The sequence below is a fragment of the Cervus elaphus genome, chromosome 33 (genome assembly GCF_910594005.1).
Source record: "Cervus elaphus chromosome 33, mCerEla1.1, whole genome shotgun sequence".
Classification (NCBI taxonomy): Eukaryota; Metazoa; Chordata; class Mammalia; order Artiodactyla; family Cervidae; genus Cervus; species Cervus elaphus.
This window is the reverse complement of record NC_057847.1, coordinates 62,895,719-62,921,335: the sequence shown is the minus strand read 5'-3', so window position 1 is coordinate 62,921,335 and position 25,617 is coordinate 62,895,719. Positions and strand designations below refer to the sequence as shown.

At 35.9% G+C, this 25,617-nt stretch overlaps 1 protein-coding gene across 11 annotated transcripts in view; it reads left to right on the top strand.

The window, feature by feature from the left end:
* R3HDM1 (R3H domain containing 1) overlaps nt 1–25,617 on the top strand; it is a 154,861-nt gene that overhangs the window by 112,145 nt on the left and 17,099 nt on the right. For all 11 annotated transcript variants that reach the window (XM_043894565.1, XM_043894563.1, XM_043894564.1 and 8 more), the window contains 3 exons: nt 842–965; nt 13,706–13,860; nt 17,285–17,436. In XM_043894565.1, coding sequence (XP_043750500.1) covers nt 842–965; nt 13,706–13,860; nt 17,285–17,436 — 431 coding nt within the window. The remainder of the gene's footprint in view (nt 1–841; nt 966–13,705; nt 13,861–17,284; nt 17,437–25,617) is intronic.

Sequence of the window (25,617 nt, the reverse complement as noted above, 5' to 3'; positions counted from 1 at the left end):
CTGACTTACATATTTGGTGATAGGTGTTCAGCAGGTAAATTGAATGAGCTCCCGATACATGCTTTAACCAAAATGAGTCTCAGAAACAATGTTAATTGCAAAATGAGCTGCATGAAGTTATGTGAATGAGTGTGTGAAAGTTACTCAGTCATGTCCGACTCGTTGCGACCCCATGGACTATACAGTCCATGGAATTCTCCAGGCAAGAATACTACAGTGGATATCCTTTCCCTTCTCCAGGGGATCTTCCCAACCCAGGGATCTAACCTAGGTCTCCCACATTACAAGCAGATTCTTTACCCGCTGAGCCACCAGGAAAGCCCATGAAGTTATGTAAAGTAACCATAAATCTGCGTTTTTAAAATTCTCAACAATTCTATAGTATATTACATAGGTAATTGATAATAGGTTACACACATACACACACACACACACTCGAGAAGTTTAAAAATATTTATGGGAATGATATACACCAACTGTGAGATAATGGTGCTTTTTCTATGGCATGTAGAGCAAAGGAATGTTGGAGTGAGCCTTTAAGTATTTCAATAGTATTTGGTTTTGTAACAGAAAAATCTGAAACAAATATGACCAAAAAATTTAAATCTACTAAATCAAATTTAGTAGTGGGGAAATTGGTATATATCTTTTGTTATGTATACTATATGTTTGAAATTTTTAAATTTTTTTTTCAGGTAAATTTAAAGCACAGAAAAATCAGTTTTCAGATGATCAGTGATGGGGAGAATTATTACTCATTACACTCTGATATTTCTGACAGGGAAATAAAGATTTCTACTGCACGTAAAATTAATTATTTTTCCCTCAATCCTTATTCTAGATGCCAGCCTGTTACTGTGCTCCAGGCCACTACCACTCTAATCAACCTCAGTATCGCCCAGTCCCTTCGGTCCATTACAGTTCACATCTGAACCAACCACTGCCACAGCCTGCACAACAGACAGGTGAGTGGAATTCATGAGTTTAGGAATTCTTAGCTTTGAGGATTGATGTTTTTTCATCCTGGTTTATTTCCGTCTTACCATTAAGGTACTGCCAAGGTACTGCCACCCTCAGTCAGTCAAGGATTGTAGATAGATGAATACATGTGAATATGCAAACCAGTGAGAGGAAAAAGAGTAGGCAGATCTTAGATGAAAAGAGTGGGCACCATCCAGAGAATACCACACCGTCAGGTTTCCACGCTAAAGACTTGGGAGCCATAATGAGAAGACTGTGCCGTGAGCAGCTTCGCAGTGCTGACTGCCGCGTACCTGCAGCCGTCACTGCGTCCTGTAGTAGACAGCAAGACTTACAGAAAAGGAAGTTAACATGTCTGCTGAACAGGTAACCCAGAACAAGGCCCAAAGTGACCTAACTTTGGTTGAGAGTGAGGATATTTTGGTGTCTTCGTCTGTGTAGGAATGCATTGAAAGGAACGATGTTCTTACACATCTTTTTTGTGTTTTGTTTTTCAGTTTTCTGGTTGTGTAGTGAAAGGTATATTTAAACCAAATGCAGTCTAATCCTAAACATGTCAAATGTATTAAAACTGGAAAGATTGTTTTTCTTTTGCCCCTTTCAAATTTTCTCTAAGCCTTCCATGAAGACAACTATGATCTCAGTGTAAAAGCTATCTTACTAATTTTACTAAATTCATTTCTCTCTGTGCTTCCCACCTAGATGTGTGCTTCTGCCCCAGATGTTTAATAAGGTATTCTTTTCAGCCTTTTATATAACTCTAGGTATTGAAAGAGAATTTTTATTGGTTTCTTTGAAGCCTTTTTAGCTGCTTGTCACCATTTGAAGGTGCTCAGACTACATCAGCATGATTGCTGAGGCCACATAACCCTCCATCTGTTCTGGACAGTTTCTTGCTCTTGCTCATGTATGTAGCCTTTGATGGGTTCCACAATTTCAGGAGAAAGACATCTGCCCTGCGTGGTCTGATGAGAGAACTGTTCTTGCCTCTCCTCACTCGTGCAGTCCTCACTCATCATCAGTTTTACCAGATAAGACTCTTACTTATCACCTCAGCAGGGAAACTTCCAGGGCCTCAATCTGTTGCTCTCAGGAGCTGAGCTGTCTTGTACTTAATGTGTAGGTTTTTCCCATTTTTGTGTTACTGGCCTTGTCTTATATGTGTGACAAACGTTCTTCCAAAGGATGTTGAGTACATACAGTGGTCATTTTGGCCAACTTAGAATTTGTCCTCTGTCTCAAAATTGACTCCCTTTAATTTCAGGGTTTCCTGAGGTTTAGTAATACATTCCAGTTCAGCTGGTATATGGTCTAATTTTGAAAGGCATCAGAAGCTGTCCCTTATAGCTGGAGACATAGGTCATGACACTGCTCACTAACTTTAAATACATTGTTGTTTCATTCTAATAGAAATTATTTCCTAAGTTTCCTGGACCTCCTTGACTGACTTTTCATATCATAATTATGATAGTTTATTATTTTTATTGTTTTTTTTATTTTATTTATTATTTGTTTTTGTTATATTTACTTATTAATTATTTATAATACAGATTATATTTGTTATTTTTATTTTTATTATTTTATTTTATTTTTTAAAAGATTATATTTATTTTTATTGTTTAACTTATTACATTTTAATGTTTAATTATTTTATTGTTATTTTATAAAACAAATTATAATACAGATTACAGCTAATGTTATGATAGTAAAAAAAGAAATTGGCCTTTTCTTTCCCCATTCAAATACTTTGCATGTGACTAATTAACTTATTAGTTCATTAGTATACCTAGTTAATGAAGCGGGCAAAGAAACTTTGTTTTGTATTTGTGTGAGCTTCTCAGTTTTATTCTTTTTCATGGCTAAATTTTATTCGTCTCTATTGTCAAAGTGCCTGCAAAATTAAAACTTTCAATCACAGTTTGGACCACTGTGTTCATGCAAATGCTTCTCTACCAAAAATATTCCCAATTACTGTAAAACAACTGTGAATGCCACACCTCCCAGTTCAGGGCCAGAATATCTACATAACAAATGACATGTGTTCATTATCAGTGATATTTTAATTGTTGGGTTTTTCCTAATGCTGGTGGTTGTGGTGAGAAGGAAAGAAACAATAAGTCAGATTGCATCTGGACAGTACAGGCACAGAAAAGTGTATGTGTCTGTATGATTTTGCCATTGTGTTTGACTCTTAAAAGAGTCAGTCATAATATTAATGTAACATGTAATAATATCTTCTCAACTCAAACTTAAGGTTCATGTCATTCAGTTTGAAGAATAGAAGAGAAATAAATCCTCAAAGCACCCTTATCTGAAAGGGGAAAAAATTATTATTATGCTAGTAAGTAGGAAAGAAAATTTCCCTTTAAAGAAAATTTCAGTCATGCCAGTGCCACTTACTTTGTTCATCTTTATATTGAACCTTTGTATGGAATTTGTAGGAGTTGGATGATTAATATATATAATCTAAAGACTTTTGTGATTAGCCAGTGATCATTTTTTATGTCTAAGCTTACAGAAAAAAATGTGCATTTTAAAAAAAAAATAAAAATAAAAAACAAGAATTGTGCATTAGGAACTTCCCTGGTGGTCCAGTGGTTAAGAATCCGCCTTGCAATGCATGGAACATGGGTTCAAATCCTGGTCGGGAAACTAAGATCCCATATGCTGCAGAGCAGCTAAGCCCAAGCACTGCAAGTAGAGTCTGTGCACCACAACCAAGAGCCCATGTGCTGCAACTAGGCCCCAGTGTATTCGAATAAAGACATTTTTTTAAAAAATGTGCATTTATGTTTGTATGTCTCCTAACAGAAAAGCAAAATGCACTGGGAAATGCACACAGTAGCTTTTCGGTTCTGATTTTCTTTTTACAGATTTAAAGCAATTTACTTTGTAGTAACTTACATTTTTGTATGTAAACATTATACTTTCTCGTTTTCTTTTTTTTTCTTATATTTTTTACTTTCCACCTTCCCACTCTGATTAAAATTAGAAGCAATTTGTTAAATCCCTTAGATAAGATAGATAAGTTGGAACAACTTATTTCCACTGAGGCACAAATAAATAATTTTTAAATGTTTGTATATGAATCTGAAGAAAATTTTGCTCTAAATTAACAAACCCAGTTGAATCAGATGTTCTCAGATCAGTAGGGTATGAGCAATAAAACATAGGATTTTCTATTATTTTCCCTTTTGAGGGCAGGAAAGAAGTTGGGGAAATATCTCAAGGATTGGTCTTCCATCCACATGCCAGAGGACAGCTGTAGTTACTGATCTCCTTGACAATAAACCCATCTATTATGGGAACTGAATTGAAATCAGTACTAACATTACTGCTGGGGAAAGAACATACAAATCTTCTGTTATGAATGTGAAACTACTATGGTCATTAAAACAAGGTTGAAAGGTTGAGTCAACCCCTGTCAACAGAAGCAGAAGAAATTCTGGCTACATAAGGCCTTTTGGACAATGTATTTTGTTACATGAAAGAAAACAAAATAGGAGTCAAATCCTAAAAGCCCTTATTTGTATTTAACTGGTATTAGGTGTATCATGTAAAGCCCCTAGGTTTCAATTTACTCACTTGCCAAGTAAGGGAGTTTTGCTAATACGTCTGTTGAAGCTTCTGTGTACCCTACAATTCCATGATTCTGTATGTCTGTCTTAGATAAGTCATTTCTAGTTCAGAAGCGTAGAATATGGAAGATTGGTTTGCAATAGCTTAGTGCCTGCTGCCGTTAACAGGAACCATACAAGCAAAAATTTTAAACGATCGGTTACCTGCCAGCTGCAGTATAAGAATTTGTTATCTTAACCCTTTACCATAAAATGTCCAGCTTGAAAACTATGGAGTATATGATAAAGAAACTTCCTGCAGGTAGTAGTTACAGCAAAGATTTTAGGTTTATGAGGCCTGGCTGTTCTGTTTAGCTGCTTTCATTCTTAGGACTCTTTTGAAAAGTTTGCAGCTTCACCATATATATTTAATATTTTGCAATAATTGGCCTTGTTCCTGAGCTGTTGGATTCGGGGCCGTAGCACTGTCTGAGAGGTTTACATTTCTCACAGTGAACCGGTCTCTTTTTCAGCTGCTTCCTGGCTTCTTTTTACTCAGGTTTCCACTGCTTTCTTTTCTTTTCTTTCCTTTTTTCCCTTCTTTCTTTTAATGCTATATTAAAGTGTTAACATTTGCTTATATTTTCCATTAATTGTAATGCCTTTTAATCATGCTTCATACTCAGAAATAGGGATTTGAATTTAAATGACAACCTTGGCTTAATATAATTTACCTTTTAAAAATTCATGAAAGCTGTTGCTTTAATTTCTTTTCCAAAGAAGAATTGAATGGCAGATTGCTTTTGATTGGAGCTTTTCTTGAAAGTTTAATGTCCTATAAGCATGCCAGATTCTTTAGCGAAAGTCAAATACATCTTTTTCCCTATTACTAAATAGCTTTTTAGGAGTATTGTTGTGCATGCCATTAAATGGACTTAAGATACATAAAAGCATTTGAAGGTATTTGAAGGGATATAATTTAATTTTTTTCCAAACTGTGATATTGTATGCATGTGGGAAGCAAAAATGACTCCATAAAGCTAAATATCATTTTAGTTTTGCAGCCTGTGGTAATTCAAAGATTATCAATGCATTATACCTGTAGTCTTAGCTTTCCAATCAGCAGACTACAGTAGGGTCCTGTTGACCACAGCCACAGGAGAAACATTTTGGGTTAAACAGTCTGTAAGATGCCCAAGAATAATGGCAGCTTTGCAGGGCACAAATTTAAAAGTAACCAGGATATGAAAGACAAACAAGGAAGAAAGGATCCTATTGGATAATCAGAGGAGGGGTGATACTTATAAGAGATTAGTTATGTCAAATAGGGACTCTAGCTACAAAGTCACTTACTGACAACTATTGACTTGAGTAATAGGAATTTTGTATTTATATTACTAGGTGGTAGTCCTGGCTACCCTTGTTTTATCATTGATTCTGTAAGCGTTTCTTAGTATTGCGTGACCAGCACAGACTCAAACATTGTATGTTACCTACAAATCCACATATTTCCCTTTTCCCTTCCTCACTAACCTGCCGCCGCTGGAGCCAAACACATCTGGTAAGTACCCACAGATTTCCTTGAGTTGTATACCCTCTTCCACAGGACTGTCATTTAAATAGCTTTGACCTATAACCTGTATGAACCTGCTTTTATTAGATTAATATTTTGTGTTTGTAATTTTGTTAATTTAAGGCACAGGAGTAGGAGAGCAGAGGGTGATAGAAGATAAAGAACAGCGATTGTGTGCTGGTGTTAGGTGAATGTGTATTCTTCCACATGCACCTAACAGACTTATCTTAGTTGAATTTGCCTGCTCATTAAAATAATGCCACAGACAAAATAGAAATCAGATTACAAACTTGAGATTTTGATGATTTGGAAACGGTTTTCATAAACTGTCTTGTAGATACCTGGTTACAATTAAATTTAGAGTTGGCAAAATGGCTCACCCAAGAAAGAAAAAAATCTACCCTGACAGCAGTGCTTCTGCTGTGCAAATTCAGTCTTGAAAAAATTTAATAATACCGTTAAATGAAATAACCTTATATTTATGACTATTCTGACTAAGCACTTCTTCAGTTTCTTTTTCTTATATTTCTGATTATGTCTAATCCGTATTAAGATTGCTTTCTTAAGCACAATTGTGCTTAATTAAGCGCAATTAAGCACAAGTGATAGTTCAGGTCACCTGTATAAAATAGAACTAGCCTGTTCATGCCTGTGCAGTGCTTTTCTGCTGAGCGCTGTGTTTCCTTCTTGCTCTTTTCCCTGCTGAAGTCAAAGAGAGTTAAAAACAGAATATTCTTTGGAGCCCTCCGGGGAAGTGCCTGAGCCATCAATTTGTATTGTCCTAGTTCTCTCAGCTTGCAGAATTGATTGTGGTTTCCTCTGAAAGCGCTGGAAGAAATGGGATAGTATTGCAAAACTGCGATCTTTTAACAAAGGAGAATGTCAGTGTTAAATAACACTTACACTGAAATCTGGGTGTTTATTCTGTTGTTTGATATCATATATAGTGGCATTGCTTGCTTTACAAAACAGATGCTTTCCTACAGTATTCAGAAATTTCTACAAGAGATATTCTATTTTCTTCATACACCCAGTTTAAATCCAGATTTGTCACTGAAAGTATTTTTTTTAAATAGATGTACTGAAACACTTTATTGACAAAAGAATAATTTAGGTAGTAGCCAAATTGGAGATGTATTGAGCCTCAGAATACTGGAAATACTCTTGTAGTATTTTTAAAACATAGCAATACTTTTCATTCTCAAGACGCTTTTTTATCCTTCCTAATCTCACCCTTCTCCCTCTTTTCCAGATCGTTGGATTTTTTTTTTTCTCATATTTGACAGTCTTCAAACTATACTTTTGAACATATCAGAGCTTTGTCCCTCCCCTCCTTTGGCCTGAATTAGATAATGAACTTGAACCAAGGTGCCACTTCTTTAATAAATGCCACGCTGTAACAGTGATGCTGTGAAACCTGACTATTTAAACACAGGTTTAAAACAACATTTCTTTAAGATGTAAATTTTATTAAGCAGGTGTGAATAAAGTAAGGCATGTCTTTTATTACATGGTTCTTTATGTTGCTAACACACTATTATGGTTTTGTCTTGCATAAACAATAGTAAGGTTCTTATCTTTAATAGTAGAATGATGGGCATTTCTTTCTTTTTTTAGTGCTTTCAAACTGAATATTTCTAATTTTACTTGTGATTATAGTAACTTTAACCAACATATATCCCATGGTCTTACATCATTCGAAAAAGTCCAATAATCTTTTTGCAGCATTTAATATCATGTTCTGTAGAGAGTATACTCTAAAATTATATACTTTTTAACTAGTTACTTGACTGTTTAAGTATTGGAATGAACGGTCAAACACCTTATCATGACTCCTGGAAAAAGTCTTTTAGGCACCTTTCTTAATGTTGTAGAATTTCCCTCCTAGGATACCAGCCATGCAACGTACCAAATGTTAAATGATGGGTTTTTTTTTCTTCTTCTTCTTCTTTTTAAGCTAGAAAGATTTCTAAGGTCCTGGTAGCTTTCTGTTCAGTATGGTTCACACCTGGTGGGTTTCCCCTCCTCTAATATAAAAGTAATGTAAAACTTATTCAGTATGTAGAAAAGAGCCATTCCTTCACAGGAACTTCAAGCCTTCACCCCTGTTACAGGACATGCCCCTTATATACATGGTGTCCAGGTTAAAGTTGGCATTGCCCCACTGAGTAAAGGCTCACTTCTTGGTGCAGGAACTCAACATTGTGGAGAGGGGAGCCAAATTTATGAAAATTCTGCTAGAGAAATCTGTGTACTCACATCTGGAATGTGGCAGTAGAGTATAGCAAGGCTAAAATCCAGAGGAGCATTGGAGATTGACACAAAATGCTGAGAGGCACAGACCAGGGGACGTGGAAGCTGAAGTATGACACCATTTGAGCCTCTTCTTCCCCTTCCAGTTGCTTTATGTCCATGTGAAATCATTATAATGAGGCAAAAGAAGTATAACCTTGCAGTTAGAGGGCACAGCCGATGCATCTTGGGAGTAGTGGGCAAAACAAGTGAAGGAGAGAGAGAGGACATTATGGACTGATTGAATAAACTCTGGGACAGTTGGCCTTGTTTTCAGCCGTAAGTTCTTTTACCTACAATCTGGACTAACTGCTTAATAGCCTTTCATTGTGATTCCTGTTTTGGATAACACTTAATACTCACAAATATTGACCATTTACAATAATTCTTTGTTTTCCTGTAATTAAATTGCTGTTGAGACTCAGGTATGTGAAACTGTAGTAAAAATCTTCATTAGCCAAAATGCTCAGACAGTAGAAGGTCAGGCATTTCATGTTCTGCTTATTGGAGCAGTATTACTGTAATACTCCGTCTGTGTCAACATCTGTCCCTGAGAAAAGTAAAGTTTAGCATCAGGCTACTCTGCAAATCCAGGTACAACACTTAACAGCTGTTAACCTTACGCAAACTGTGAGCTTCTCTATGCCTTTGTTCTTTCATCTGAGAAATGGGGATAGTAAGAAATAGATTGAAGGCAGAGGAGAAGGGGACGACAGAAGATGAGATGGTTGGATGGTATCACCAACTCGATGGACATGGGTTTGGGTGGACTCCGGGAGTTGGTGATGGACAGGGAGGCCTGGCATGCTGCAGTCCATGGAGTCGCAAAGAGTCAGACACGACTGAGCAACTGAACTGAACTGAAGATTTCATAAGATTGAAGATTGGGAGCATGGAAGAAGTTCGCACATGAAAGTGCTTAGAGTAGTATCTAAAACCTAATAAATGTCATGTGAATATTAGCTACTAGTAGTACCTTGTGCTATCAAATAAATGGTAATTATTTAGTATTTTAAATGAAAACCCATGGGAATTTGGGCTTCGTTTGTGTTTGGGTGGGATTCCACAATGGAAACCAAAAGCTGATTTATTGTTCTGAAATACTTAGTCTTTTTGTCTTGTTCACTTCTTGACACGTGCCTTCTTCCTAAAAGGCAGTGGAGAGTTCAGAGTCTTTTTCTCATCCTTCGATTATTAACTTGAGGTAGGTCTAAATATGTTCTAAGAAAATTTCCTTAAATACTTCTTCCCATAGCTTTGTAAAATCCCTGTTGTTTAGCTGTGGAAACATTGCTTGGGAAAAGGTTTTGAAACAATGCGTCGTATGACCCATTTCTATAAATAATGGAAGTGGGAACATATGTTGCTGTCTATGCAGAAAAAACAAGGCTAGCCATAAATACAACATGTAAATAATGATCATCTGCAAGTTATTGTTTTACAAAAATGGTTTTTTCCACTCTGACTTTTTCCCTTTTTTGTATTTTCTAAATTTTCTTTGATGAAAACCTATTTTTTAGTCAAATAAAGCTTTTTCAAGGGTATTTTTAATGTCCCTTCATTCCCCCCAGCAGTGTTTAAATTAAACCTTCATTTCAAGCTTTACATATTAGATATGAGCTAAAACAGTTATGTTTTTCCTTATCAAGTACACACTGAGGTGGTTATGTGTTTTTTAAGGGAAGACTTAAGGAGTAATTCTGGACTGAGGTTAATTTCTGTTCATGGGATCAAGTTTTATTTTAATGAGAATGCAAATATGTTTAACCTTACTATAGACATGTTACCGTAAAACTTAAGTATGACTTTTGCTGTCAAAAGCCATTCAGTAAACGTGAACAGTGAGCCTGTCAACACATAGGGAGCTCTGGGTTTTGTATAGAAACATCAGTTCAGTTCAGTCGCTCAGTTGTGTCTGACTCTTTGCCACCCCATGAACTGCAGCACACCAGGCCTCCCTGTCCATCACCAACTCCCGGAGTTTACCCAAACTCATGTCCGTTGAGTAGGTGATACCGTCCAACCATCTCATCCTGTGTCGTCCCCTTCTCCCGGCTTCAATCTTTCCCAGCATCAGGGTCTTTTCAAATGAGTCAGTTCTTCCCATCAGGTGGCCAGAGTATTGGAATATAGAAACATATATTATTTTTATTCTATTAAGAACATATTTTTCCTCACTATTTATTTGGTAAATGTAATTGAGTGCCCACTTCCTTGGCTTATTTGCTTAATAGTTGGTATGGATATTTGGGGTTTTTTTTTCGCTCTAACAGGGTGGATAACCCTGCCCTTAGAAAGCACACCATTTCAGTTTTGTTGTTTTTAAGGTGTACACAAGCCATGAGAGAACAGTTAACAGGAACAATTTTATATTACCTGTCGAGTTTTTAAGAAATGTGGATTAAGGCAATAAACAAAATTATGGGAAGATTAATAGGAGGGCTTCTTGGGAAAATATTTTCTTTTAAAGTGTTTGGCATTCTTATTTTTAATAGTTCCACTGTTAGTTAAGAACATGTCCCCAGTTTATTTATGCTACTTATGAATGAAGTAGTAATATTAGTTATTTTTCTACTTTCACAGTCTTTAAAATCTAGAACTTCTTAATGGTTCTCTCTGCTCTTCTACTTGTAAAATCTTTGATTCTCTGCCAATATTCTACCTTCATCTTCCACTTTTCACTCCATATGCACTGTTTAAATTAAACCACTCCTTAATGTTCTCTGTTCCTCAAACATGTTACTCATTTTTTTACTTTTTCCAGACCTTTTCTTTAAGTCCAGGCTCAAATGTTAGTACCTCTGTGGATATCAGCCAGGATTAGTTTATCCCTCTTAATTTCATAATACCCTACGTATTCTGCTATTCTGATATGGTGTCAGGGCTAAGAATGTCTAATTTCAAATATAGGGACTGTGTTTTACTTACCTTTTATCACCCTCCAGGCACATCTTGAACTCACAGAATCCTTGTACTACCCTCTGTAACAAATGAGGTGCTAGAATCAGATGTTTTGGATTTTGTGTTGTCACATTTTCAAAATGTGATGTTTGTGTGCAGATAAATATATCCATTAGTAGGCATGAACATTAGTGGAGATAAGGTTGCATTAAAGAATAAAAATACCACTGGAAATTTATTAGTGCAGATTCCAAGCAGTCTTACATTAGACCACTGTGTCATGGTATCTGTAGCTACTGATTGAAGCTTTCTGTATCAGATTTTTTTTCATAAGAGGGAATTGCCAGCAGGAAGCAAACAGTGAATCTCCAAATACTGATGTATTTAGATAAAGAAAATCAGAACCACATTTGCACATAAATGGCTTGTTTTCCCAAAGTTTTCTTTCAAGGCAACCTATAACTCTGAATATATTTTGAATAAAATATAAAAATGTTATGAAAAACATCTGAGTTTCTTAGGGGACGTGACAATTTAAGTCAAATTATGTTACAATGAATTCTGCTAGGTGTTCAGATTTTTCTTTTTATTTTAGTGGACTGTGATTCTGACAAGTCCATTATAAGAAGTTATTTTCCCAGTGTATAAAGAGCTATGCCTACATTATGATGCTGCGATCGATGCTGTGTGGGTGTTCAGAGGCGACACTTGCAACACAAGAAGGAGTCCTCACATCCCTTTTCCATTCCTGCCCTTTATTTTCCTAGTAGTGGAAATGTGTCTGTGTATGTTTTGATGGTATTTGGACTTTATGAATTTGAAATGCTTGTCACTTGATAAACTGAAAATAGAGTTGGATGTCACGTATTAGACTGAGGAGCAAGAAAGAAGTTTATTTATCTGCAAATTTGAGTATTAATAGGAATTTCACAGGTAGAGATGTTTAAGAAATAGCCTGTTTATAGTCACTTTATTACCTGTAAAGACCATAATACACATTTTTTGGGAAAGGTTGACTGGCGAGAAGTCATTTGAAATGTGGCAATAAAGCACTGTTGCCACAGAAATAGCATCATTTTATAAAACCCTTCATTATTAAAGGATTGATTGTATCTGTATTTTTACTTTGTTGTTAATATGTTGCTTAGTTACCAGATATGTTTTGTATTCATATCTTTAGAAAAGGGTGATGCTAAATTTATTCAATTATTTTAGTCATTGAGAAGAATCATTGAGACTTCAGGCAAGTACACTGATATCATTGTCAAAATCAACACCTGAGATGGGATCTTTGCCATTCCTGTTGTTTTAGGAATTAATGAGGATAGAAATAAAAACTGGTATTTATAAGATAGCAAAATAGATCTATGGTATTAGAGAAATCATTTAGCTTACCTTTAGTTGTAGAAGTTTGTATAGGCAGTGCCATCATTTGGTTTGTCTTTGTAAAAGCTTTTTAGATTCCCTGGCTGGAAGATTGGTTGTTTATTTTAATCTGGTTTCTTTTTTTAAAAAGAATCAAGAATTTGTGGTAGTTTCTAGTAATTTACATATGTCTTGAGCTAATTAATTTACTCAAGGAAATCCTTTTAGGGTCAAGAGACACATAAAATTCATATTCATTACCCAGACCTTATTGTGGAGTCATTTAAATAACTAATAAATTCACTTAATAAAAGTATATTTATACTCTTAGTAAAGTTACCAGCAGTGTCTCAAGTTTAGGAAGAACTGTCCTTTTGGTGTTTGATGTATGAACTTCAGGCAGATTGCTTAACCCCTCTAATGATCAGTTTCTTTGTTAAGTAACCTTAATAAGGAGATAATCTTAAAAGTTGCTAGTAACTACATTTTCCCTTGTGCCCTGGAGACATTCCTAATATAAGGATTCATATCTTAGTCAGAATTTTCAAACATACAGCTCTTCTATAAAAGTCATCCCACCTTCCATTATTTCCAGTCTCGAAAAGGATTAGCTCTGCCAATACCACCTCAAAACTCTCCTTTTTTTTAACCAGAGGCCCTGCATTTTGCTTTTGCACTGGGCCCCACAAATTATGTAGACAGACCTAGTCCACAGAAAGTTATTTTTAGTATCGAATTATAACACATGCCGAATAGTAACTGTCTGTATAAGCCAAGTCTTTGGCCCTATAAATTTCCTGAAGTGCAAAGGAGATCTTTGAATACAAATTTAATTTGAATGTTTTGGGGTAGGGAAGTATTGACTGACTTGGGTTACCTACATAGTAAACCTTTTAAATGTTGGCTGTCATAATAGAAGACTTTTGAGATTTGCTGTTTAAACGAATTCTGTCATTTTAGAACTTGCTTAAAATACAAAAACATACTGCTAGTGCAATAATTTCAAAGCAGGATTTAACTCACTGTGCCATTACAGGTTATCAAGTTATACCCAACCAGCAGCAAAACTACCAAGGCATAGTTGGAGTTCAGCAGCCCCAGAGCCAGAGCCTCGTTGGCAGCCAGCCCAACGGCGTTGGAAATCAGATTCAAGGAGTGGTCATCCCCTATCCTTCAGTGCCATCGTATCAGGTACGTGGTCACTCGCTACCTGCACTGGCTAGAGGTGATTTTCAATAAATAAAATGTGGACTACTTTCTTCTCCATTTAATGTGGGGAAAGGCTTCTGTAATACGTAACTTTATAGTCTTAAAAGTTTTATTAGTTGTTACAATTTTGTTCTATCATTTTATTGCATTATTCATTCACTTCATTAATTTTTTGAAAAATATCTGAACCGTATTAATATTGTGAAGTAAATTTTTCTGGCACTGTTTGTGTTTCCAACTACCTACATGTATGAGCAAATATCTTATTCTATTCTTCAGCTGCTTACAAAGTCTCTTGAGGAGAGAGTGGAACAGGAGGGAAAAGTAAAGGTGTAAGTAGGTGTATGAAATAGAGTAGATTATAAATTAGTGTTTATAGATTAAAGAATGTGCAATTTCCCATGCTGGAGTTGATATCCACCCCCCACACCACCCCCACTCAATGAAGAAAAGAAATAGTATGGTATTGAAAATGTCATGCATTTTAATTCATAATTCTCAAGTAGAAATACCTACTGTTTCATTAATATGTCAGATTTCTTTAGCCCATACAGTGTCACGTTTTCAGGTGTCAGGTTTCATTTATTTTATCTTCCTTTACCTTTCTGGAGTAGCCTGCGAGTGAGTTTGTTTTCTTAGCATCATGTTTTCCCATAGTTGAGTCTAATGTGAAGAAATCCAGGGGCTATTTTCGTTCAGTCCCACAATGTAAAAATAATCAAGTTGGGAAGGTAAATGTACATATATTTCATCTAAGGACAAGTCAACAAATTGGTTATAATCTACAGACTAGTAACTGAAGGAATTATGAAATACAGCCATGGATAAGTTGGGGACTTAATACAGAAGAGAAAGACATAAACCTTTAATTAGCTCTTAAAATAAAATTATGGGCATAAATTAATTAAGACATTCTGAGAATAGGGCAGGATGTGAGCAAAGGAGGTAGCATATTCTGTGAAATTCCAGAAAATGAAATTCGTAATTGAAATGTGAAATCGTTGAGGACTTTTTGAGCACTAAGAATATGTCTAGGTTTGAAGCCCTTTGATAATAGAAAGCAACTGAGGAATAAAGGTACATATGGGAACAGATTTTGCATCTTCTCTCACATCCTTGCTTTTTACTCCGGTCCTCCCTGCTTAAGGGGCTTCCCTCACAGCTCAGTTGGTAAAGAATCTGCCTGCAATGCAGGATACCTGGGTTCGATTCCTGGGTTGGGAAGATCCCCTGGAGAAGGAAATGGCAATCCACTCCAGTATTCTTGCCCGGAAAATCCCATGGACAGAGGAGCCTGGTGGCTACAGTCCATGGGGTCACAAAGAGTCGGACATGACTTGCAACTAAACCACCACCATCCCTGCTTAAGTAGAGGCCCACGAGACTGCCCATCTCCCACTTCCTCCATAGCAAGACATTAGACAGGATCACTACCAAGCCAAGTACTCTGCCTTGTCAAAGACCCTGTTCATGCTACCTACCTAATCTAGTCTGTCTAGCATCTATCAGATACCCAGGCACTATGTAAATAAGATCTGCCTTGAAATATAAGTTTAAAATAAATTATCTCCTTGTTATTGTAGTTTTTAAAAATGGAGAGAGATACTCAAAGTGTTTCAGAGCTGAGACAGCTGTTATAACTTCTATAGCATACTTTTTTTTACAAGGTACATTTTCTCATGGTATTTCACATAATCCTTACATTGGGTGAATGATTATGAGAAATGTTGCTCTGACAAGCGATGAATGATAGAAAAATGCTTCATTTTTCCTACCACATTTGGTTAGAGAAGCTAGGTGGTGATAAACTCATCTAAATAATAAGCCAGAGGGAATTCCATGGCAGTCCAGTGGTTAAGACTCCTTACTTTCACTGCCGAGAGCCTGGGTTTAACCCCTGATCCTGCAAGCCTCGTGGCTCAGCTGAAAAAATGAAAGTAAAATTCATAAATAAAAAATAAACCTGAAAAGTCATCTATTTAGTAGAAGGTACAGCTGTACCTTCTCAAGTACCATTTCCTCTCTTTTGGTACTTCAGGTGTTTTGTTTACCTCTAGTTACAAATGTAATCTGTAGCTTAAATCATCTAAATTGAGCTGTGTGGTTTTTCTTAGATCTACCTAGCATATACACTAACTTAAATATTATCTAAAATAATAATAGAATGTTACACTACCTCAGTAGATAAAAAGACTGAAATACATTTTGTCATACAAAATTGAGTAAATCAAACCAAGAACGGTATCTTTGCCTATGAGCCAAATTGAAACTAATTCAGAGGGTACTGTGTATTTTGAAGGGACTGTAGGAACAACCTAAAAGTTAATCATTAACTTATAAATCACAGACCCCAGATACAGAGAATCACGAGGTAATTGAAGAACTGCGGCTCTGGAGCCAGTGGGCATGGGTTCAAACCCTGACTTCTCGATAGCTATACAACATTGGGCAAGGTTTTAACCCCTTCTGTAAAACAAGGATGATAAAAATATCTTCTTAGGGTTGTTAGGAAGACTTGATGTAGTAATATACATAAAATTCTTGGAACTGAACTTGAACATGGTAGTAAGTACTCAGTGCCAGCCTTGACTGTCATCACCATTAACTACTGTTACTGTCATTGACACTGCTGTTGTTGACATCAGCATCAGCAGAAGCTTTTACTGGCCAAAACCATGGCAATGCACCTGTAATGTGGCACACTTGTCAATTACAAAACCCTTATGCCTTTGTGCTTTTTATTTTGGATAACTGTGGAAACTGGAGAAATGAATCCATTATGTTCACATGGTTTCTATGTAGATACTGTAGAAAACAGAATTGAAAGATCTGCTGTTCCTCAGATACCTTCTGTACTAGATCGTGGAAATAGAAATTATAATAGCCCTCCTGAGGTGAAAGAGACATCCCGTTTTTGAAGATAATGAACTCTGAGGCCTCAGAAGAGTTAAGTTATTTGTCCAATGTCACATGAACAGTAAAACTGATGGATCATTATCACATCTAGGTATCTTAAGCTCCAGAGCTCATACTTCCTGATCCAGTGTATCTCACCAGTACCCTCACCTGAGTTTTACTTAGCTCTACCTGAGCTAGATGTGATTATTCTTTCCATGTCAAATGGTTATCCTTATTTGGAAGCAATTTCTTTTTTAAATAACTTCTACTTTGGAACACAACTCCTGGCCTACTGTACTATTGATAAATGCTAGCCAAAAACAATAACTGGCTTAAAAAACATAAAAATAAAGTGGTAATGCTGTAACTAAATTATCAAGACAGCCTATGGGCAGGTTTAGCTTATTCCTAACTGCTCATATTTGAAAAGCTTAGGGAGGCTGGAGACATTGACCTTTGCAAGGTTTTGAAAAACCTTTTCCCCTTTAAATTGTCTTTCAAATTTTAGGTTTCACTGCCTCAAGGTTCTCAAGGAATTGCCCATCACACTTATCAACAGCCTGTTATGTTCCCTAATCAGTCTAATCAAGGATCTATGCCTGCAGCAGGAATGCCAGTTTACTATAGCGTCATTCCACCTGGCCAACAAAATAATTTAAGGTGAGTGAATAAAAAGCCTAATCTTATAGCTCCTCATTGTTTATCAGGATTATGGTCTGTTGCTAATTTTTTTAATATGGAATACTTCATGCATTTGCGTGTCATCCTTACACAAGTTGCCATAACCTAGTAATATTGTACACATTTGTAAGAAAGTCACAGTGTCTCTCATTGTTCATTAGTAAATTCTAAGCTCTAGTCCTGAGCCAAACACTCATGTTTCTTCTAAAATATAACCAGACTATAAGGTTTCTATAAGAACACTAAGGGAGCCTTTGTTCTGAAAAATGTCTTCCTTAGCTTGAGTTGCTTAGCAATTCATTTGCTTGTGGAAGCTCCTTATGCAGAAAAGTATAATTTGAATTATCTTTACTTTCACCTCAACTAATCAGTTATCACTGAGGCAATTTTGTATTTGATTGTATTGTTACATATACTATGAGGATTTAACATAGCCTGATTCAGATCATGTGTGTTGTCCCTTTCAGCAAGCCATGTACCAGTCACAAAAACTAGTTTTACAACTAATCATGGTACTTCTTTCAGTCAATGATGTAGACAAAAAAATAATTTCAAAAAAGTTAATAATTTCATTCCTATAGTCTGCAAAAGTGGCAAGCTAGTTGGATAATATCTTCAAACTGCTTCTATTTGAGTGTTGTTTTTTTTCCTTCCTATTTTAGCATTTATTTTCCCATTTTTATCTTGAAACTCAAAAGAAGAGTATACTTTTGTCTTTGATCTGCAGTCTCAAAGGCTAGCATACAGAGAGGAGAACTTGAAGAGACCTTTATTTTTCAGAAATTTGTTAAAAAGATCCTTCACAGAATCTTTATGAAACATGAGAAAAGAAATCCTACTTTTAAGTTTTGTTCCTTTTATCATTTGCATAGTCTGATTTCCTGATCTTTGTAAACTAGTATTCCTCTAGTGTCCCCTTTGTCCTATTTCTGGAACTGTCTTAGATTCATTTTATTTCTCCTAAGTGTCTTGTTTTGCATTTTTGGCTTTTTGTTTGCCTCAGTCATCCTTTGAAATAATTGTCAGTAACAAAGTCTCAATCTGAACCTCATCTTTTAGTGAAATTTTACTTCTGTTATTAAAAGAGAAGTTAACACAGCCTAGAGAAATAAAATGTAATAAGAAGTTTACTTTTGGTGCTAAAACATTTCCTTTTCAGAGTATTTATTTTCTCTCCATTGGATATAGCAGCTGTTTTTGTAAGCATGTATTTATCAGAAAAATTAAGTAGTAAATTATATTAACAAAAGTAATGTTAAATGGAAAGAGAATGCTTAAAGCTATTTCATTTCTTGTGAACTCACCAAAAATTAGTAATAATTAATATTTTAGATTAATAATTTTTAAATAGATACCTTTAAAAAATAGGGAGGAATGGTAATATCTCATGCAAAAATCTTTTCATTTTTCAATCTCTCACTGAGTTTCTATTGAGAAAAACATTTCTCATACATCTTGCATTTTGTCCATTAAAAGAGCATTTTCTGTATTTAACTTGTTTGGGTTTTTCTGATTATACATATAATACATAGTCATTGTAGAAAATTTGAAAATATACAAAATTTCAAGCTGTAAAAAAAGATGAAAAAGCAAATCAGCCACAACCTCACCATTCAAGAGATAATAGCTGTTAAATTTTGATGTCTTCATTCAGGTCATTTTTCAGTGTACACATAATATGTGAACTCTGTTAGGAATCACATGTTCTAAACATACATTTTCTATATTTTTAATTACATTATTCATAATCTTTGATTTAAAAATTAGACCACTTAAAAACACATGGAGTAAGGGAATTCCTTGGTGGTCCAGTGGTTAGGACTTGGCGCTTCCACTGATGTGACCCGGGTTTAATCCCTGTTGGGGGAACTAAAATCCCACAAACTGCTCAGAGCAGCCGAAAAACCCCACACTCATGAAATTGCCCTTCATGCAAAGCAGTTACTATTCATTGACCAAAGTAATCACTGTTTAGAGTTTGCCATTTATCTTTCTAACACTTTTTCTACTTTTAAGTAGATACATGAAAAACTTTATGGTTTGAGGAGAGAGGTTTGGTGTTTCTGTTTTGAAGTAGATTAGGGATATTTACATTTGTGTTTCAAAATTCATTTGTCACTGAATTTTTCTGCATGTGTTGAATTATTTTTATGAATATTTTGTTTGTTCTCTTGCTTTTTTTCATTGAATTTGTTAGCCTTGAACATCTTTTCCACAGAGTACCTGAATTTATCTGTATTTTAGACTCCTGATATTATCAATTGTTTGTGATTTCTGAAGTATGAAATTGATATGGTAAAGCTTATTTTTTTGAAAAAAATTAGCTCAGTAGCAGTCATTAAGAAGGACTTGAATTGGGTGGAGACCACAAGGAGAAGTGTTGTAATTTAAGCGCATTACGTGACAGGTTGCTCAACTGTGGTGGTAGCAGTAGGAAGGGAGGAACTTTGAAAGAAGAAATGAATATTTGGTGATAATATAAATGAGAATTAAAGGAAAATTTGAGATACCTTGGTGGAAAATGTCCCACTTGCAACCGTAGAGAATCAAAGTTGGAAATTAGTGTCATTGTAATTTGGATTTGTTTACTTACAAGTACTTACTAGATCTAGGGTCAGCACACTATTTTGTAACAGACCAGACAGGAAATATTTCAGACTTCATAGGCTAAAGTATCAAATTATGGGTACTATTTTAGGTATGTATGTAACAAGAGAGAACATAAATTTCCAAAAAATTTTTATTGACAGAATTCAGAATGAAGTAATTGAGCACAAATTTTTTTCATACAGCCCTACTAATGAGAAGAATGGAATTACTGTAGGTGAGGGACCATTCTTACCTTGCAGGCCATCACAGAGCCCCCTGGTCCTGAACTTTTTAATTATTTGTTAGACTTTTACAACTTTCTTCCTCAAGTAAATTTTAAGCTTTTTCAAATTGTTTCTCAAAATCCATCCATTCTTCACAGCCCAAGAATTTGAGTGGCTTGCCATTCTATTTGATATTTCTCGAGGCCATAGGTAACCTACATAACAAGTGATCCCCTGAGATAGGCCAAGTTTAGGAAAGTTTTGTGTTAGAATTACCCCCTCTGGCGTATTCTATATATATTATTTTGTGAATAATTTCTGTGCGTTGAGAGTGTGCTGATGTCTGTGTTTTACTAATCAATGTTGGGGCAGTATCAGGCATGTTGATGAAAGGATGCTAAAAACTGACATCCTCTTGATTTCCGTTTTCAGCCATGATATAGTAGGGACCAAATTTAAAAACTAAAGCAAATTTAAAATCTGCCTTAAAAACTAGAGAAACATATGAAACAACAGTTTTCATTAGGCAGTTAGGGACAGTAAAACCTGAGAGAAGGAGAATAAACAGTCTTAAGGATTACCCCAGCTTCCTGCCTGCAGAGAGTTTCAAGCCACACCTCAGTGCAGGGGAACCCAAGCAAGACCCTTAAGTTAACAAGATGGAATTCAAAGTCCAAGGAAGCCAAGGTGGCTTAGAGTTTACAGGGCAGGATACTGAAGAGAAGAGAGTTGCAAAGAGGTTGGTCTGGCCATCCAAGTGGGGTCCTTTTGAGGCTGAGTTGATTGCTGACCAGTGCATGTGTATACAAAACCTACCCAATGCCAGGGAAAGAACACCTCAAAAGAAACAAGCAGAACAATCCCTGAACCTCACACAAGGACAGGAATAGTTTATATTCCTACCAGCCCGCATGTCAAAACCTTGTAATACAAGAGGCAGTGAGTAGAGGACTTTAAAAAGAATACTGTGTCAGTAGTGGAGGACAGTTAGCCTTAGATGAAAAGCTGCTCTGGTCCTGCCTTAAACAAGCAGGACCCAAAAAGATTAAATTGTCTCCATTTAACTGTGGCTCAGAACAAAGCTCAAAAATATTATTAAAAATTCAAGGCTGTCCAGCACTCAACAAGGTTAGATTCATAATGGCTGGGATCCAGTCAAAAATTGTCAAGTATGCAAAGAAGTAAGAAACAAAGGCTAATAATGGGGGGAAAAATCAGTCAGTTGAACCTGACTGAAACGACGCCAGTATAAAATTCAGACAGAGGAAACAGACTGGGGGAAAATGAACAGAGCATCAGTACTTTTGGGCCTAACGCGTGTGCAGTTGGCATCCTCAAGCGAGGAAGAGGGAGGACCAGAAATATACTTGAATAATAATGGCTGAAATATTTCAAAACTTGCGAAGATTATAAACCTGCAAATCCAGAAATTTCAACAAACTTCCAGCAAAAGAAATATGGAGGAAATTTCTTAAAACTTTATAAAGGGAAAATTATAAAAGTAGCCAGAGAAAAAAGAACATTACATATAAAAGAACAAAGATAAGAATTTGGTAGACTTCTTGTTAGAAACAGTACTATTTCAGATGTGCAAAAACTGAAAGAATTAATCACCAGCTCACCTGCACTGCAAGAAATTCTAAAGGAAGTCTTTGAGACAGGAAGAGAATTATACCAGATGGAAGCTGGCTCCACAAAAGAATAAAAATGAAAAGTCAAACACTATACTGACTGGGAAAGCATATATTTGAAAAAGTTCTTAGTATATCAAGAATCCTTAAACCTCGATAATTAAAAAAAAGAAAACCTTCAGAAACAATTTGTTTAAAATGTGAAAACTACCTATGGAGCACTACTACACAACAGTTGACATTAATGGTGAGGGAAAGTGTGGAGACTTGGTATTCTTAATCCAAATGGAGGTTACGTAGTTTTATATCATACAGTTCTTTAAGATTCTTCATATTTCTGGGTATTCTTGTTGTATATATGTTTCAAACCCTTTAAATAGGTAATAAAACCACTGAATTATGGGGGGAAGAGTTTAAGAGCTAAAAGTCAAGAGAATGGGAGGACAGGAATCCGAGACAGTAGATAGAGACAGCTTTTGAGAATTGCATCCCTAAGCAGGAGCATTGAATTTCAGCAGTATATGGGAGGGGAAAATAAGGTTAAAAGAGAGTAGTCTGTTCTTAATTGAAAAAAGAAGTCTTTATATGCTGAAATTGAAAAACAGCAGAAAGAGGTATGTTGCTATAGGAGAGAGGGAAGAGCAGTAAGGTCCCCAAGAAGGATGATAGTAAACACTCAAATGGAGGTCAGTTAGCCATATATAAGATGTAGAGGATTCATATGTGGTAAATGGGGAAACAAGCAGAGTGCATGGGTAACAGATATTATTACGTAGATAGGTGTGGTGAAGAGCTTGTGAAAATACTTAATTACTTTGCTTTTGTCACTGACATATAAGATTCAAGATAGGCATTATCAAAGAGTAGATGAATGTTTTAAAGGTTGTTTTAATATAAAGATTCAGCACTGTTACATCAAGACAGATTTTTAAAAAGAAAGCATCAAGATACGGGTAAATGTGACAGATGTCTAAAAGCTTACAAGCATTTTTATCACCTCTGTATGTTCTAGAATGGTTATATTGCAACTCTACAAATAAACAATACATGGAAATAAGTAGTTTACCCACTTGGCAAGAACTAGTGATAAATTATCACATAAGAAAATATTCACTCTCACCAGCTATCTTAAGAAATGAGAATTAACGTGCCCATAACCCCAAAAGGACAAAACACTTAGCTATACTAAGATACTAAGCAAAAAGACAAACATTGCTGGGTTCTGGGCATATGAAGCCCATTTTGTCCATAAATCATTCTGATGACATTTAACAAAACGCAGAACTCCTGTCCTTTTTTATTCTGTAATTCTGCCTCAGAGTTGTGCCACAATTATTATCCCACCCCCCAAAAAATTAAAATTGCTCCAAACAAGTTGTAAAAAAGTGTTGTTACTTATAGGAAACTCCAACAAAAATGATCCAAAAGAAATACGGAGTAACCTTTGAATGGTTTAAACTTTCATTTATCTCTCTCTTTTTTTTACTGCTAGACTGATTAAATTTGGTTTAAATTCTCACGGAATTTACTCAGGTTGTCACAGGTGGTGAACCAGTTATTGGGACCAGTGAGATTCAGAGTGCTTGTTCTTTGTTAACTGCTTCATTCTTTTTATTATTAATGAATTAAATGTGATACTCAGACTACTGCAGTCCCCAAATGGATTATATGGATTACTTACAACATCTTCACAGCACATGTCTGCCAAGTAATATTCAGGAAGCTTGTTTGCCTATCATTGGCAGTAAGGCAGATAGGCATTTGCCTATCATTGGCAAATGGTTTAAAAAAGCAGAAAACCAAATGACTTCTTTCTTTTTGTTGTTTTCTGTGTGTTTTTTTGCATTTTTTTTCTTCAAATGACTTCTTAGAAACACATTTTCTTGCCATCTGTTCTTGGATTTTCACAGATATCATCTTTTGTAGCTGATAAAAGCGGTAGATATGTGGGGCTTGCTTTTCAGGTGAACTAATTATTACTTAAGAATACATTGGGTCCTTTCCTCCCATCAAAAAAAAAAAAACAATAATTTGAAATAACAATCATAATATTTGCAAAACCATAAAGAGAAGAGAGGACTCCTTGGAAATAAATAGCGTAGGGAAATCTTTAAAGACAGAAAGCAGCATGAAGGTTATCTGAGCAGGATGACCATTGTCTGAAAATGCTCTCACGTAAAATCTGAGACTTGGCTGACGGTTGCCTTGATGACTTGATGGCTGGAGATCACCTTGCTGGGCTGAATTCTACAGTCACGTGTGGTTGCATCATATCGGAAGAAAGTGAGGGATCGGCATGAAGAAACATCTGGAGGATCAATAGAGTCGATGCCCGGGAAGGTGCCAGGACACGCGCCGTGCTTACGTGAGCGATGCACCATCTGGGATTCCGGAATCTCATTCTCTAAATCTGCTTGCTGGAAGCGCGTCAATTACTTAATATAATCCATTTAAATCCCTTATTGGTCTAAAACATTCTACAGCTATTGAGTCCGATTCGGAAGACCCACAGCTAGAAAACAACAACAAAAAGAACACTACAGACTTTATGCTGCAAAAACCGAGACACCCCACAATTCCCCCTCCCCATCATCCCACGAAATCATCTTACATTCTGCACTCCACTCTCAGCCTTCAGTCTTCCCAGAGAGCATCTCTCACTTTTCCCCAAAGAAGAAACAAAACCAGTCGCACCTTAAATACGGAGATTTTTTTCCTCAGGGGCTTTAAATAGTTTCCTATGCAACGTGTCTTGTAGCACAAATTCAATTGTACGAAAGTTGCAGTAAATTTTCTTTGGATATTTTAACCTAAAAAAAAAAAAAAGAGAAGAGAGGAATAATGACAGTAACATTTTTCAATTTTTTTTTTTTTTTTTTTTTTTGCCCGCCGCGGACCCGAGAGCGTCACTCACGAGACCAGCTCCGTGGACAGACCTAGCGGGCCCGTTTTGGGCACATTTTTCAATTTTTGTACTTTTTATTTCATTTCCTTGCCTCATCGCCCTGGCTAGAACCTTTGTGTTATGTTCAGTACACATTGTGAGAGCTGACATGCTTGTCTTCATGACTGGAGAGCATTCAATCTTCCACCTTAAGCATGATGTTAGTTGGGGATTTTCTTTTTTTTTTTTTGGAGGGGGGATATATTAATATTTTAATACATATGTATAAAGATACAAAATTAAGGCTCTTCATTCTAACAAAAAGTTAGAAACATGGTGTATTTATACCATACATTCTCAACAGGGGCAATGTTGATAGCTTACTTTGAACAGTGTTGGATTCTTGATCTCCAAAGAAGAACATTTAGCTTCGGGACCAGGGACCAGGCTTGATCACTCAAGAGCTTTTGTATAGTAGAGTTTTATTAAAGTATGAAAAGGGGCAGAGAAAGCTTGTGACATAGACATCAGAAGGGGAACAGAGAGTGCCCCAGTTGTGGATTTTCTGTAGGTACCCTGTATCATATTGAGAAAAAAATAGATATTACATTAATTGATTTTCAGATATTAAATGACCCGGGCATTCCTGGGATAAGTCACATTCAGTCAGATTTTCGCATTTATAGTCAAAAGAGATACTGGTCTGTGGTCTTATGGTGCCCTTGTCTGGTTTTAGTTTTAGGGTAATATAGAATGAGTTGGGAAGTATTGTTTTCTGTTTTGAAAAAAAAGTTTATGAAGAATTACTGTTAACTTTTCTCTAAGTGTGATA